The sequence below is a fragment of the Kwoniella dendrophila genome, chromosome 5, assembly GCF_036810415.1.
Source record: "Kwoniella dendrophila CBS 6074 chromosome 5, complete sequence".
Taxonomy (NCBI): Eukaryota; Fungi; Basidiomycota; class Tremellomycetes; order Tremellales; family Cryptococcaceae; genus Kwoniella; species Kwoniella dendrophila.
This window is the reverse complement of record NC_089480.1, coordinates 1,187,954-1,201,231: the sequence shown is the minus strand read 5'-3', so window position 1 is coordinate 1,201,231 and position 13,278 is coordinate 1,187,954. Positions and strand designations below refer to the sequence as shown.

The 13,278-nt window shown below is 37.0% G+C and overlaps 5 protein-coding genes across 5 annotated transcripts; 3 read left to right on the top strand and 2 right to left on the bottom strand.

The window, feature by feature from the left end:
- Positions 1-940: 940 nt before the first annotated feature.
- Positions 941-2,089, top strand: L201_004286 (uncharacterized protein; the record flags this gene model as incomplete). The annotated part of the gene is made up of 2 exons (XM_066220030.1): positions 941-1,099; positions 1,175-2,089. 2 exons carry the CDS (start codon positions 941-943, stop codon positions 2,087-2,089), a joined length of 1,074 nt encoding a protein of 357 aa, XP_066076127.1.
- Positions 2,090-4,356: 2,267 nt separating this feature from the next.
- Positions 4,357-5,589, bottom strand: L201_004285 (uncharacterized protein; the record flags this gene model as incomplete). Its single annotated transcript, XM_066220029.1, has 6 exons — positions 4,357-4,455; positions 4,558-4,639; positions 4,806-4,886; positions 4,986-5,143; positions 5,238-5,354; positions 5,509-5,589. The coding sequence occupies 6 exons, from the start codon at positions 5,587-5,589 to the stop codon at positions 4,357-4,359; spliced, it is 618 nt and encodes a 205-aa protein (XP_066076126.1).
- Positions 5,590-6,048: 459 nt separating this feature from the next.
- On the top strand, positions 6,049-8,938 carry L201_004284 (uncharacterized protein; the record flags this gene model as incomplete). The annotated part of the gene is made up of 5 exons (XM_066220028.1): positions 6,049-6,676; positions 6,750-6,820; positions 6,907-7,018; positions 7,108-7,544; positions 7,760-8,938. 5 exons carry the CDS (start codon positions 6,049-6,051, stop codon positions 8,936-8,938), a joined length of 2,427 nt encoding a protein of 808 aa, XP_066076125.1.
- A 305-nt stretch (positions 8,939-9,243) lies between these two features.
- On the bottom strand, positions 9,244-10,352 carry L201_004283 (uncharacterized protein; the record flags this gene model as incomplete). Its single annotated transcript, XM_066220027.1, has 7 exons — positions 9,244-9,285; positions 9,379-9,466; positions 9,570-9,714; positions 9,805-9,935; positions 10,010-10,098; positions 10,175-10,241; positions 10,315-10,352. The coding sequence occupies 7 exons, from the start codon at positions 10,350-10,352 to the stop codon at positions 9,244-9,246; spliced, it is 600 nt and encodes a 199-aa protein (XP_066076124.1).
- Positions 10,353-10,793: 441 nt separating this feature from the next.
- Positions 10,794-13,090, top strand: L201_004282 (uncharacterized protein; the record flags this gene model as incomplete). The annotated part of the gene is made up of 9 exons (XM_066220026.1): positions 10,794-10,853; positions 10,943-11,017; positions 11,096-11,215; positions 11,269-11,447; positions 11,515-11,638; positions 11,708-11,833; positions 11,938-12,123; positions 12,201-12,896; positions 12,989-13,090. 9 exons carry the CDS (start codon positions 10,794-10,796, stop codon positions 13,088-13,090), a joined length of 1,668 nt encoding a protein of 555 aa, XP_066076123.1.
- Positions 13,091-13,278: the final 188 nt, after the last annotated feature.

Sequence of the window (13,278 nt, the reverse complement as noted above, 5' to 3'; positions counted from 1 at the left end):
TTTGTTTTTCCAAGGTCAAAGCGTAATCGATCATCATCAGATATTGTTTAATGACGCTCGGAGACTCCTTTTGGCCGCTGTTTGTATCATTTCATCCCTATCCTTTTAACCTCGTTTTGGAAACGTGTAGTGTATTGTTTAACTTGATCTGATTGACGGTTGGGGCGTGGTCATGGGAATGTCTATGTCCATGTTATGACTATAATACACATCATTGCATTATTACTCGTTTCATTACTCATTACCCTCAATTCACTTTGAATAAAAAACGCCTCACCATCATCATAACTCCCCTTCCTCTTTTTAGCATCTTTTTCATCTTTCATTCACCTTCAATTTCGAGTTATCATTTCTTGTTTCTCATTCTTATTCTTATTTCCTCTCTGTTAAAAAAACCTTTCCTCAATATTCCATCTTAACTCCTTGTTTTGTTGCTACATTCATTATCTTTACAAATTTATCACCCTTATTATTCATTTTGCCGGTTGTGCCGGGAGGAGAGGACATTATAAATAAAATCATATATCGATGTATTAATGATATACCCAACATACGCACTACTTCCTGTTCTTCCATCATATTAGCTTAAATTTTATTGACGTATTTTTGATTCAGTCATACTACATTTTATCTATAATATATCATTATTTCACTTTTTATACTTGGCCACCCTCTGTTTTATCACCCTTCCATCAGTCCTATATCATGTCTCGTTTACTTCCTGTAAGACTATATATATATATCAATAGTCAATCATTCTTACATGCCCTCGATCTTATCGCTGACTCAACATTCCTATCTCTCTTTCCCCATATAGCTTATTCGAAGATCATCAGCACACCTTGAATCATTACCATCATCGTCATCATCAATAGCATCTTCTTCCAAAACAAATCAATCCTCTTCCTCTTCCAAATCATCTCAATCGTCACGTATCACAATGGCTTCATCATCTTCATCAGCTGCTATCCCAGCATACAGACCAAGTAGTTCAACTCCTCCATCGGGTAAAAGGAAGCCAACCAAACCTGCTGTATCAAGATCTTCACAGGATCCCTTTTACGGACATGAGGAAACAGCCGTCATGTCTGCTCGATTCGTGAGTTTAGATTGCTGCTTCTTTACTTTATAAATCAAAGGATCCTTTCGCTAATCTTCCTTTTCACAAAAACAGATCACCTCCCTTTTCCAATGTCCCAATATTCCTGCTGCTACAGCTCCTGGTGCCCCAACACCCACATTAGCTCATTTCGTCGCTTACGCATTACATCGTACACGACTTCCTTCCGTTGTCACCTTTGCCGCCTTGATGCTTTTATCTAGATTAAAGCAACGTTATCCTGCCGCAAGAGGATCATCTGGTCACCGATTATTCATTTCAGCCTTCATGATCGCTTCAAAAGTTATTTGCGATGACACCTACTCGAACCAATCTTGGAGTATAGTCGCTCAGAAGATGTTCGCATTGAAGGAGATAAATCAAATGGAAAGAGAAATGTGCGGTTACTTAGAATGGAACCTCAATGTAGCTGGTGACGAGATAGCCGGCTTCGAGGCTAAGATCAGAGCTGAACATGGACCAAGAGCAATTGCTAGAGCTTCTTCCGCTTCCTCATCATCTGAAGGATCAATTATTGTACCTTCACCAGTGGTTTCCGCATCTCGATCATACCCAACACCTGAAACCACTCCAGATCCTCAACCGTCTTCTCGACCTATACGATCTGTACCATCCCCTTACAAAGCTAGATCAACCTATCAACCACAAATACAGACTTCTGCCGCTCCGTTTCCTTCCCCACCAATCTCACCAGTTGGACATCATTCATCACCTCACCCCCCACACTTCACCTCATCTGCAAGTTCCTCCTTACAATCATCACCTGCATCAGATGACTGTAGAACACCGTCTCCAATCACAGTAACAGGACAACCACACAGTCATCATCATCACCACAATCATCACAATACCTCATCTAGACATCCATCAAAAGGTTTCGATATGACAAGAGCATTCGAAGCTAGATCCAGATCCCATGCTGTCAATGTTCATCTATCTGGTGAACCAATACATGTAGGAGTTTGGTAGTTTTCTGTTATTTACTTTAATTCACATATAATCCTACTCAATATTATATCAAGTCTTACACATTTTATACCCTTGCATTTGTTATTTGTGTGTTTATCCTTGTTTCGTTGTACAAAGATATTTAGAATCATCAATCACACATACATATTCATCATTTTACATTAACTCAAATCATTGAATCACATCTTATGCTATGTACACTTGTTTAGGGGAAAATAAATAAATTCTGTTAATGAAAATTCATAATAATAATCATAATAAAAATTTGGAAAACTATGCAAAATGCATGCTATTACAACATCACCACAGAATAATGCTTCATGCGTCCGCATCATTGAAATTCTAGGACATCTGCTAAGACATGTATTCCAGTGAAGTTTAGTATCAAATGGCAACAAAGCGAAATATCGGCATATTTTTGCATGATTGATCTGATAAGACAAATGACGAGATTTTACTTTTTGGTTGCATTCCAGTAAACAGTGTTAACATAATTGTCATGACCCGGCACGGCTTGCGTTTCTCAGTGTATTGTCTTTTGGTGGGTAGTATGCAAGTCCTGCGCAGATCCGTGAGGTAGGTCGTTAAGGGGAGATCCTGGGTGGTTGCAAGCGAAGTAACTTTGTTTATGCAGCAGTCATGTACTGTCGTTCACGCAAGTACATATATACATACATTTTATCGGTTTTAGGCAAATGAAATGATCATCATATTCCAGAATCTCAGACATTTTGGTTTCTCAGAATATAATCTGGACTTACGACTCTATCATTGTCAAACTTAAGATATGAGAATCAATATGTCTCTGATTTCCTATTTGAGTTGGTTCCCACGAACTTTGATTTTCTTTGGGTTTTTTTATTTCCCATGCACCCATACTGAACTCGTAAGGTGTATGACGTATCGTAATAATATAAGCGAGCCGCCTTTATCATTTCAGTATTATATTCATTCTGGTCTTTCGATAAAATGTTCAATCATACTAAAGACATTCTATCTGTATCAGATCGTATATCAACCTAATCGGCACAAATCCTCCACTTCGAAAGTAAAGTAAACAAAGCAGTACTTAACTTTACTCCTTCAAACAATCTCCAGATCTCAAGATCTAAGGTAACACAAAATCGAGATATTTACCCCCATGATCATGAGTTGTCCCCATAAAAATCCTTGTGTTTCAAATTCCTCTACACTAGCGTACAAGTATATAATTCCATTGTTCCCACCTTCAATGGTTCCACAGAACATTATTGCATTATAAAAGATATGTATAGTACGATGTGAATCCCCGTCATACACCGTAAATGCATTACGCAATTGACCATCTCCCACATGTCTAAATAATCTTATCATAACATACTATGAGAAGTACGTATTAAAACCCACAGTATGGAGTGAAATGTTGTTCCACATGCAATAAAAAATCCCGCTTGTAAACGTCTTTTACCGTGAATCATGTACTGTACGTACGTTATAGCAATAGATTTTCACCTCTTGAAAAGGTCCGATTAGATAAAGATATAAAATAAATGCCTTTCGGCTCTATTAAGGTATGGTTAGGGAGTATGTACAGCTGCTATTTGACGATGAGTGATGACGGGTTTCATCTATCAGCCTCCCAACGCCACAATTATTCATGTGTACGCGTTCGTTCACATGTAAGATTGACCCATATGGGGTATCAGCTAATCTTCAACATCGCAAGTGGATTATCAGGCGATACGATCCATACATGCTCTAAATGATAACTCAACATCCCTTCTCATGTGGACATCTGCCAAATCAATTAATAACGGACGGCGAGATAACATTCCGAAATACACGGGGGGCATCAGGTGGATTTTACCATACACTTAAGAATGGACCGAGATGGGATGTTTCAATTCACTATAACGGGCCGAAGCGGGATTCCAGATACAACAAACCAAAACATTTTGGACCACTTTTCCAAGGTTTCAGTTCTTCCATAGCGGTATATTTAGTGCGATGCGATCATCGACGTAAGATAGCGTTCTCCTAATCTATCAGTATGTACTCCGAGCACAGTTCAGCCCATGTGGGTTGTTATTTGTGAGGTGGATACTTCGAGCTTTGGTTTAAAGGTGTATATTTATGATTCATTCAATACAACATCTATAAGGAGAATTCCTCCCGATTGGGGGATCTACTAGTGCACCGGTCAGGATTGGTCTGGTATTCTGGTTCAACAAGATAATAACTAGTCGATTAATACAACGTTGGACAATCATAGGCTTTCCTGACCAAATCTACCATCCGACAGGAACTTCTGATCTTCCAGTTGCGCTTGTATCAACATTATCCTTCGGTGGATCAGGACGACGATATTCAACTTTATCAACTTTGACCTAAAACGAGAAAAACGATATCAAAACAAGCCAATCAAAAATTGAGCGTAGGCGTTTGATAGGATTATTTGGAGGTGAAAGGGTGGAAAAACGGAAACATACCTCTCCGTCAACTAATTGATAAACGTATGTAACAATTACTGGACCTTGGATATCCATCAAAGCGAATGAAGGTGTAGCTTCGCTATAAAGGCAATAGCGAATTTCATTAGCCTTGTATCAAGAATCTCGGGATCTTGCCAAACACGCTTCTCTCCCGAAACTCTTCTTTTTTCGCATGATGCCCTCCTTCATCTGTGAATCGAGATGCGAAAAGTCGTGTATAGATCGCGTCAACTGAGAAAACCTACCCATTCCATAACCCACTCCATGCACCTGTAGCAGAACCTGGATTCACAAAGAATCTACTCTCGAATTCGAATGCTTCGAACCTGTATAAAAGGTCAGTTTCAGCATATCGTCAACCAAAAACCAGGCATTTTCGCAATGAGCTTGAACAACGATTGATGCTCAAAGTCTCGTTTACTTACCTATGAGTTCCACCACTTATCAATACATCAACGTCCATCTGTCTAGCTAAAGCAGCTAACATATCTGCATCACCTGCAGGAACAATTTGTTGACCATGTACAACACCTATTCTTAATGATTGATGCGGTATTGAAAGTGATAATGGGAAATGTGTATTCTACAAAAAGTAGTCAGTGAGCGTCGATGTCAAGGTCGATTGTTTTGTTATGTTTAATATTGGTTTTAGCCTATTTGATGTAGACTAGACTCACTTCATCGAATTCCCCTCTGACAACATGCACCTCTGGCGCTATAGTCCTCAAATAATCATACGTTTCTTTATCACATACATTTCCAGTACATATTATTTGACCTATTTTTCCAGGTACCTAAGACCAAAAAGCAATAATCGTTAATCAGATTAGCTTAAACTACTTTTGTAATTATAACGATGATATGAACTTTGAATGGATTTTTGGTTCAAGTTTAGTTTAATCAAATGATTTGCTCGCCACTTCGTTTTCAATAAATGATACTACTCACTAGTAATTTCTTGAATTTTGCTGGTAAATCATGCGTCAAAGTCGGTATATGTAAATCTCCAATTACCAAGACGAGAACCATGTTGTGATATATCAGAATCTGTGAGTATCTATCTAATCTAGCCTAAATAGTGAAAAATTCTATTTTGAAAATTCCCGACTTAAGGTAGGGCCCTCGCTTTCGTGAGCTTTCGGATGCTAGAGTGGATAGTCCTGTCGAGAGCGTAATAAATAACTGCAATTTAGTATATAGATACATAGCATTGAATGAATCCCTAAGCTCAACCTTAAGCATAGCATCAAGCTTGAATAATACCAAGTAACTTGACACCAGCGGCCAGCGTAGCGTGACGTGGTAGGAGATTAAGCTGATCTCCGTCAAGGTCAATTAACCTTTCTGCATTTGTTGACGAAAGCGATAATTATGATATCCTTTTTCTTCTGATTTCTCCTTTTTATACCTAAACAAAGATTACATTGAAACGATTGTTTGACTAACTGAGATACATACCTCTTAATATTTGTGGCTTGACGAGATGCAATGAGGAAACGTAAAGTGAAAACAAATAACAAAAATCAAGTTCAAAAGGATATATCAAAGACAATCTCTTCATCCTCAACATCGTCGTCCTTGTCAGAAGCGATACCGATAAATACTATACATAACAGTCTTACGCCAAATTCACATCAACCGAATGTGTATGACGAACAATCAGAAAGCACTACAGAAACACCTGATACTCCATCATATTCAAATCCAAATAGTATCCCAGAATCAGAATCAGATATAGAACTTTCACTTAATCCATCATATTCACCTCCATCAGATATATCGGAATCACCTTCGGAGGAAGATCTAATACCATCTTTTCAGTCTTCTTCAAGTAATTGGTCACGAACAGAAGCTTCAATCTTAGGTATATTGATTAATTCTTCACCTTGGCCACTGGATGAATTGTTGAGAAGTTTATTATCAATATTCCATCAAATATATATAGAAATATTGAAAATGGTCCTGGGTCTAGGATTGTTGAATTGGTGGTCAGGGAGTACCACAGCAACTGGATCTTCCAGTAAGATAGATAATATACATATGGATAATACGAAAAAAGTGAAAAGAAGAAGAAGAAAAGTAGAATCTCCACAGCAGAATGGTCATGTGTATCAAGGTATGTTCGAAATCACTTTGATTGACCCATCTTAAAGCCCAAACTGAGAGTTGATAGGATATTTGTTATATAGAATCAACTAATCATTTCCCAGGAATGGTAAACCTATCAGGAACTTTATGTTACATGAATTCTGTTCTACAGGTGAGTAGCGTATAAGAGCGTTTTCTGACTTATTCAGGACCATCCTATATTAGGTATGTTTACTGACTCTTTGTGTTAAACGGTAGGCATTCGCATCAATAACTTCACTAGTCAATCATTTAGAGAGAATCGTAGAATTAGCTGTTGAAAGTGATACTCCTACACCTGTTACCGATGCTCTGCTGGAAGTGATACAAGGTAAGTTACACTCTGGACCATAATTGCGAAAGGGTCATACGAATCATGCGATACAGAACGTTAACTAATTTACACATATCACACAATAGACTTGAATACTCCTCATTCTCGCTCACCTCCGGCATTAAGACCACATAATTTACTTTATGCTTTAGAACCATTACCACAAATCAGAAGATTACTCTCAACAAGAGAACAACAAGATGCACATGAATTATTCATTGTTTTAGCAGAAGCAATATCAGATGAATCTTTAAATGTTGTAAAAGATATATCAAAATTACGTGGTTTAAGTGAAATTTTATCTTTACAGAAATTCATCAACTTTAGCAATAATTACCAAAGTTTGATAAGTGGTAAAAGCAAAGCGGATTTAGTAGGAATTGAAAAAAGAAAAAAGATTAAAGGTTTAGCTCAACCTTGGGAAGGTTTGATGGCAAGAAGAAGAACTTGTCAAAAGTGTAATCATTCAACTGAAATTAGAATGGATCTTGTAGGTGGTATGGAATTACCAATTCCTTTACATGTGAGTTAGAGGTTCGGTATTGTTGGTGGAAAAGAGGAAATATACCGTTCTAAGTAGAGGGGGAACTCAAGAGAAGAGGGAAATACAGCAGAATAAAGCAAACCAAGATGCAACTCAATACCAGTCGGCTGGAGTTGCGCAGCCTACAACTGAACAGCCATCGGACAACTAATACTGCTGTGAATTTATGCTGATAAATACTTATCCTTCTACAGGGAGAAGTTACATTAGACGCGTGTATAGCGGAATATCTCTCACCGGAATATCTGTCAGATGTTACATGTGAACTATGTTCATTACGAACAACTCTAGCTTATTATCAATCGGAAGTTCAGCGGCTTTCATCAGCTTCAAACGCCAGCATACCGACACCTGCCAAATCTACCCATCAAAGCAATTCAACTTCATCAGGATCGTTTTCAGCATTAGAAGGATTGACCACTATTGGATCTACCTCATCATCTTCTTCAAAAGATGATAAAATGACGAATTCACGTAAGAAAAGAGCAAGAGATGCTAGACGTGTTGAAAACAAATTACAAGAAATGGTAGATTCTGGTGTCATATCAAACTTCAATGAACCTTTTTTACAACCTTCTTCATTCACCTCTTCTTCCTCCAAGTCGACTGATGAATCCAATGCACCTCTACCTACAGCACCAACACCTATAAAATGGCAAATTTCAAAAACAAATTCTATTAGACAAAGTATATTAACAAGATCACCGAAATCTTTAAGATTATTATTCATCAGATCAGAATTTACACCTTATGGTTCAATCTTGAAAAAAACCGCCAAAATAAATTTCCCTATAATTATAGATTTAACTAGATTTATAAGTAATGATATTTGGGAAGAAGATAAAACACAACAATTAAGTAAAATAAAATTGAACGGGTTCGCAAACGGTAATCATGTTGAGAATAGCACGATGTTGAAACAACAAATAACAAGGAAAAAAGTATTATACAGATTAGAATCTGTTATTTTACATTATGGATATACACATTCTTCAGGACATTATATCTGTTTAAGAAGAAAACCTAGTCCACCCAATTCACCAACACCACCAACATCGAAACTATATTATAGACCAAAAGGAATAAATAAATCATGTCCTGATGAATGTCAATGTGAAAATTGTTTATATTTTGGTAAAGTAAGACAAGAAGATACTAGTAATATTGGACCAGGTAAAGGCTGGTTAAGAATTAGTGATGCAGATGTTGAAGAAGTTGGAGAAGAAGCTTTTTATGAAAGTAGAGCAAGTGTTTTCATGTTATTTTATGAAAAAATCGGTGAATATCAAGAAGAAAATAAATCACAATCACAAATCAATCAGAATGTAAAAGATTCAAAAGATGATTTGAACAATGCTTCACAGGTAATATAAGAGATAGGTTAGGTATTTAGAAAATAAAACTCATTGGTAGAAAACCGTAGATACAATTAAGGTGTATAAAAGGGGGAAAATAATTGAGATTCAATGTGTATCGTTTGAAAGGCATATAGATAAATTTGTTGTATAATATACACACCTTGCATCCCACTTCAGACTTCTCTTTCAACTCATTCATTAGATGTATTACATTTTTGCATTTAGAAATTCCAACCATCGCATGTATATTTTCATGTCCTTCATTAATATAAGTTGCATTCATATAAAATACAAAGACCCGTTCTATTTGTCCCTTTCACTCAACTCATAGATAATGATCTGATAGCTGACCATTCTGGTGGCTATAAAGATGAAAGGAACTTAGGTTAGTATATCATATTCACCATATATATAGTCTTGCTCATTCTTATAATATTTCTCAATTCAAAACTTACATCTAATCTAGTTTCGAAATGTAACCAATCACCACTACCTGTAGGTAAAATACCCATTGTTGAACATTTCCATAAACCCAATGCTAGTCTATATAAGTCAATTCAAAATTGATAAATGCATTACATTAGCTTATTGAATCCGAAATTTCATTGCAAACTGCACACCCGTGGAAAGGATAATTGGTACTCACACTAATCCTTGACAAGCTACATAAGCTATCATAGGTAAAGCTAAAGGACCATAAGAAGGTTCTGCTGATACCGTTGACAATTCACTAGATTTCTTGTTGGTTGTAGGGGTTGAAGGTGTTGATGTAGGTCTTAGAGATTCAAAAGCTAAGTAAGAATGAAAACATATTTTAGCTTGGAGTTTACATATATGGTATAATCGTTAGAGAAACAGACTGATAATAAATATTCACTAACCTCGGAATATATTGAACACAGCTGTTATAGGTCCAGTTAATAACATAAATATCATACCTAAACTGAAAATTTGAACACCAGATCCAGAAAAATATAACATTATAGCTTGCATAGGTAATGATTTAGCTGGTCTGAATGAATATGGAATTGAAGAATTAGTCAATAATATAAAGCTAGTTCATATATCCCAAAATCAGATACTCACGCTAAAGCTAAATCCCATGCTCTTCTCAACTTTAATTCTGTCGATTTCTTGTTTTGTTTAACTAATACATCTGGATCAGGTTGAGCTGACTATTTGTTGGTACGAGAATCATCAGCTTGTATGTAGGGGAAGCTCTGCTTTTAGGAACGATTGCAATGAGCTTACCTTGGCAGTTAACTGTTTTGCTGAAGTTGGAGGTAAATGACCTGGTGGATTTGGTATGGAATTATTTCTGACAAAGTGTCGACCTGTCAGCTAGGATATTGGAATATCTGTAAAACTGAATAAAACACTAAAAAGCTTACTTATTCTGAGGTACTGTGTAATCCAGTCTGATTGCCATTGTTGCTATATTTTACACTTGTTGGATAATTATATTGGATTTCCTAACAAAAGTTATTAAGATTGAACAGTTAAGCTACTTATAACAGCAATCAAGACTGAAGATACCATCCTTAATATTAACTGATATCAGGCTTACATCGCTCAGATATCACCTACATTGGTGTGCCTGATACTGACACTCTAAATAAAGTTACGCTTATGACCGGTGACCGGGTAATACCGATCATTTCAATCGATGAGGAAAGATGCTGTCACGCAGGGGTGAATGATCAATTATTAACAAGAGATACTGATCACTGATCATTCTTACTGCGATAACAGTAACTTTTCATGAACCAAATCGCTGCCAACTAGAAAGACTCATCAATACGACTATCCGAAGAGCAAGTGAAACATATCGCGAGGAGAAAAATTCAGATTTCAGTGAATTCAAGTCAATATGACCTCGTCAATCACGTCCACTAATGGCGCTTTGATACTCGAGGAACCTCTGATAAGGGTGAGTTGTATTCATGGATTAGCATGAACAGAAATGATACCTTCCTGTGGTGACAAAAGGTGCTTACTCTGGTATTACGCCTCCCACAGACTCCCTTCGAGCTACTCCGGAGATCACATCGTTCAGCTCAAAGACAAGTGGAAAAAGATTTTAACGCTGTTTCAGTAAGTTTTCTTATGGGTGACACATATTTTCGTAACTTCAGAACTAGAAAGCTAATCATAAGGCTCTTTCGTGGATAGATCGCTTTGCAGAGTATATCGAAATCACTCAATGCCTCATCATCAAGCGATGAAGGTCGTCAAAGCTTAGTGAAGAAATTGGGCGCCGTCGAAGAAAGAGCTAAAGGATTAAAGAGGAAGGTAAGCCAATATACCCTTATAATTTGGACTGTTATAGCTGACTACTTATCCAGCTTGATGATCTGCAGCCGAATACTAATGAACCTACACCACTGAGATCGCGTTTGGAATACCTCAATACTCTCGTACCTTCCCCTGGAATTCCAAGCACAGAAGAGAAAGAAACCAAGCCTACCAATGGACATGATGAAATGGAAGTTGACGGAGAAGAAAAGGAGAAGGAAATCAAGTCGTAAATCAGCTTGCAGATTGCTGTAGCATAGCAATTTTAGCTGATAGCTGTTCACTATATTTCACAGTACTACACCTTCTTCATCAACGCCGACATCAGATAATACAATGGACAGATATATAGTAGATTACCTATTACGTACAGGCAGATTAAAAGCTGCCGAGGCTTTATCGAAGAAGCAGAACATCGAAGTGAGCTATCTCATTTTTACCATTATTTAGATTGATGGAATTTAGCTGATCATCGAATTAACTATTTAGCCATTAGTTGACATCAAGTTATTCGCGGAATTGAATAAGATTGAAAATGCCTTGATCGAGAATCATTCTTGTGCAGAAGCTTTAGCTTGGTGTGGTGAGAACAGAGGTACATTGAAGAAGACCAAGGTGAGTCTTAGTGTGATAGTCTGATCGATCAGGATTAGCCTTCTAGCTCGGCTATAAAAGACACGCGAATGTCAAATACTGATTAAAATTCCTGTCAACTATAGAATAACCTAGAATTTACACTCCGATTACAGGAGTTCATCGAAATTTGTCGAAAAAGAGATATGACCTCGGCTATTACTTATTCAAGAAAGAATTTAGCACCATGGGCTTCAACACACTTAGCAGATATACAACAAGGTATGATATTGTTGACTTTCGGTGAAAAGACCGACGTAAATTCATACAAGGTGATTCGGGAATTTCCAAATGATAATTTAAACCATTGAGATGGACGCCTGACTGATTTATCGTTATGACCTCATAGAAATTGTATGACCCTTCACGATGGGCTATTGTACGAGATCAGTTTCGATCAACTTTCCTCACACTATATTCATTACCTTCTCAATCGGTTTTATCACTAGCTTTATCTGCTGGATTATCTTCCTTAAGATTACCTTCATGCGTGCAACATGTGAAATCTACATCACAATCAAAGGATTCGGAATCAAATTCAGCTTTGAAGAACGATACTTTAACTTCATCATCATCTTCACCGCATATACCGTTGTTACCTGCTGCACCACCTTTACATAATCTGGAATCAATATTAGTTAATGATGCATTTGGAGGTGATAGTGGTAGCGGTGGTGGAAATGGCAGTGGTGGTCAACGTGAACATTTCACTTCACCTTTAGGAGGTGATTTATATATAAGTCATCATCATCTAACTCATCCTCATACGCATACATCAAATCTCGTTGAAACTCAGAATATCGCAGAGAACAAAGTAGAGGACGATGGAGATGAAGATGACGAAGAGGATTTACATACACATCCAGATAAAAAAGTAGGAAATGTTGATTGTCCAACATGTGATGAAAACCTCAAAGTATTAACTGCAGAATTACCTTTATCACATCATGTCAATTCAACTATAGTCTGTAGATTAAGTGGTAAATTAATGGACAGTGAAAATCAACCTTTAGCTTTCCCGAATGGTTATGTTTATTCAACCAATGTAAGTTCTATCGTTTCCTTTCCCATCATTTAACCGCTTGCATTGACCAAAAATGGCTGGCTAATTCTTTGATTCTTTCACGGAATAAATAGGCTTTACGAGAAATGGCAAATTCAAACTTTGATGTTGTAACTTGTCCAAGAACAAGAGAAACCTGTGCTTTCTCCAGACTAAGAAAAGTATATATATCATAGAATTCTCTTTCACGTCGCTTCTAGCTTTGGCTATCTCTTAGATGGGAATTCCAAACTCATTCTTCCTGTGTTTTTGTTTCTTTTGAGGAAATGTAATATTTTGTTTCCAAGTGTGTATCTAGTATATTGTGTATTACATGTATGTACATGATGCGTGATTATGCATTCGATGATAATTTACATATGCA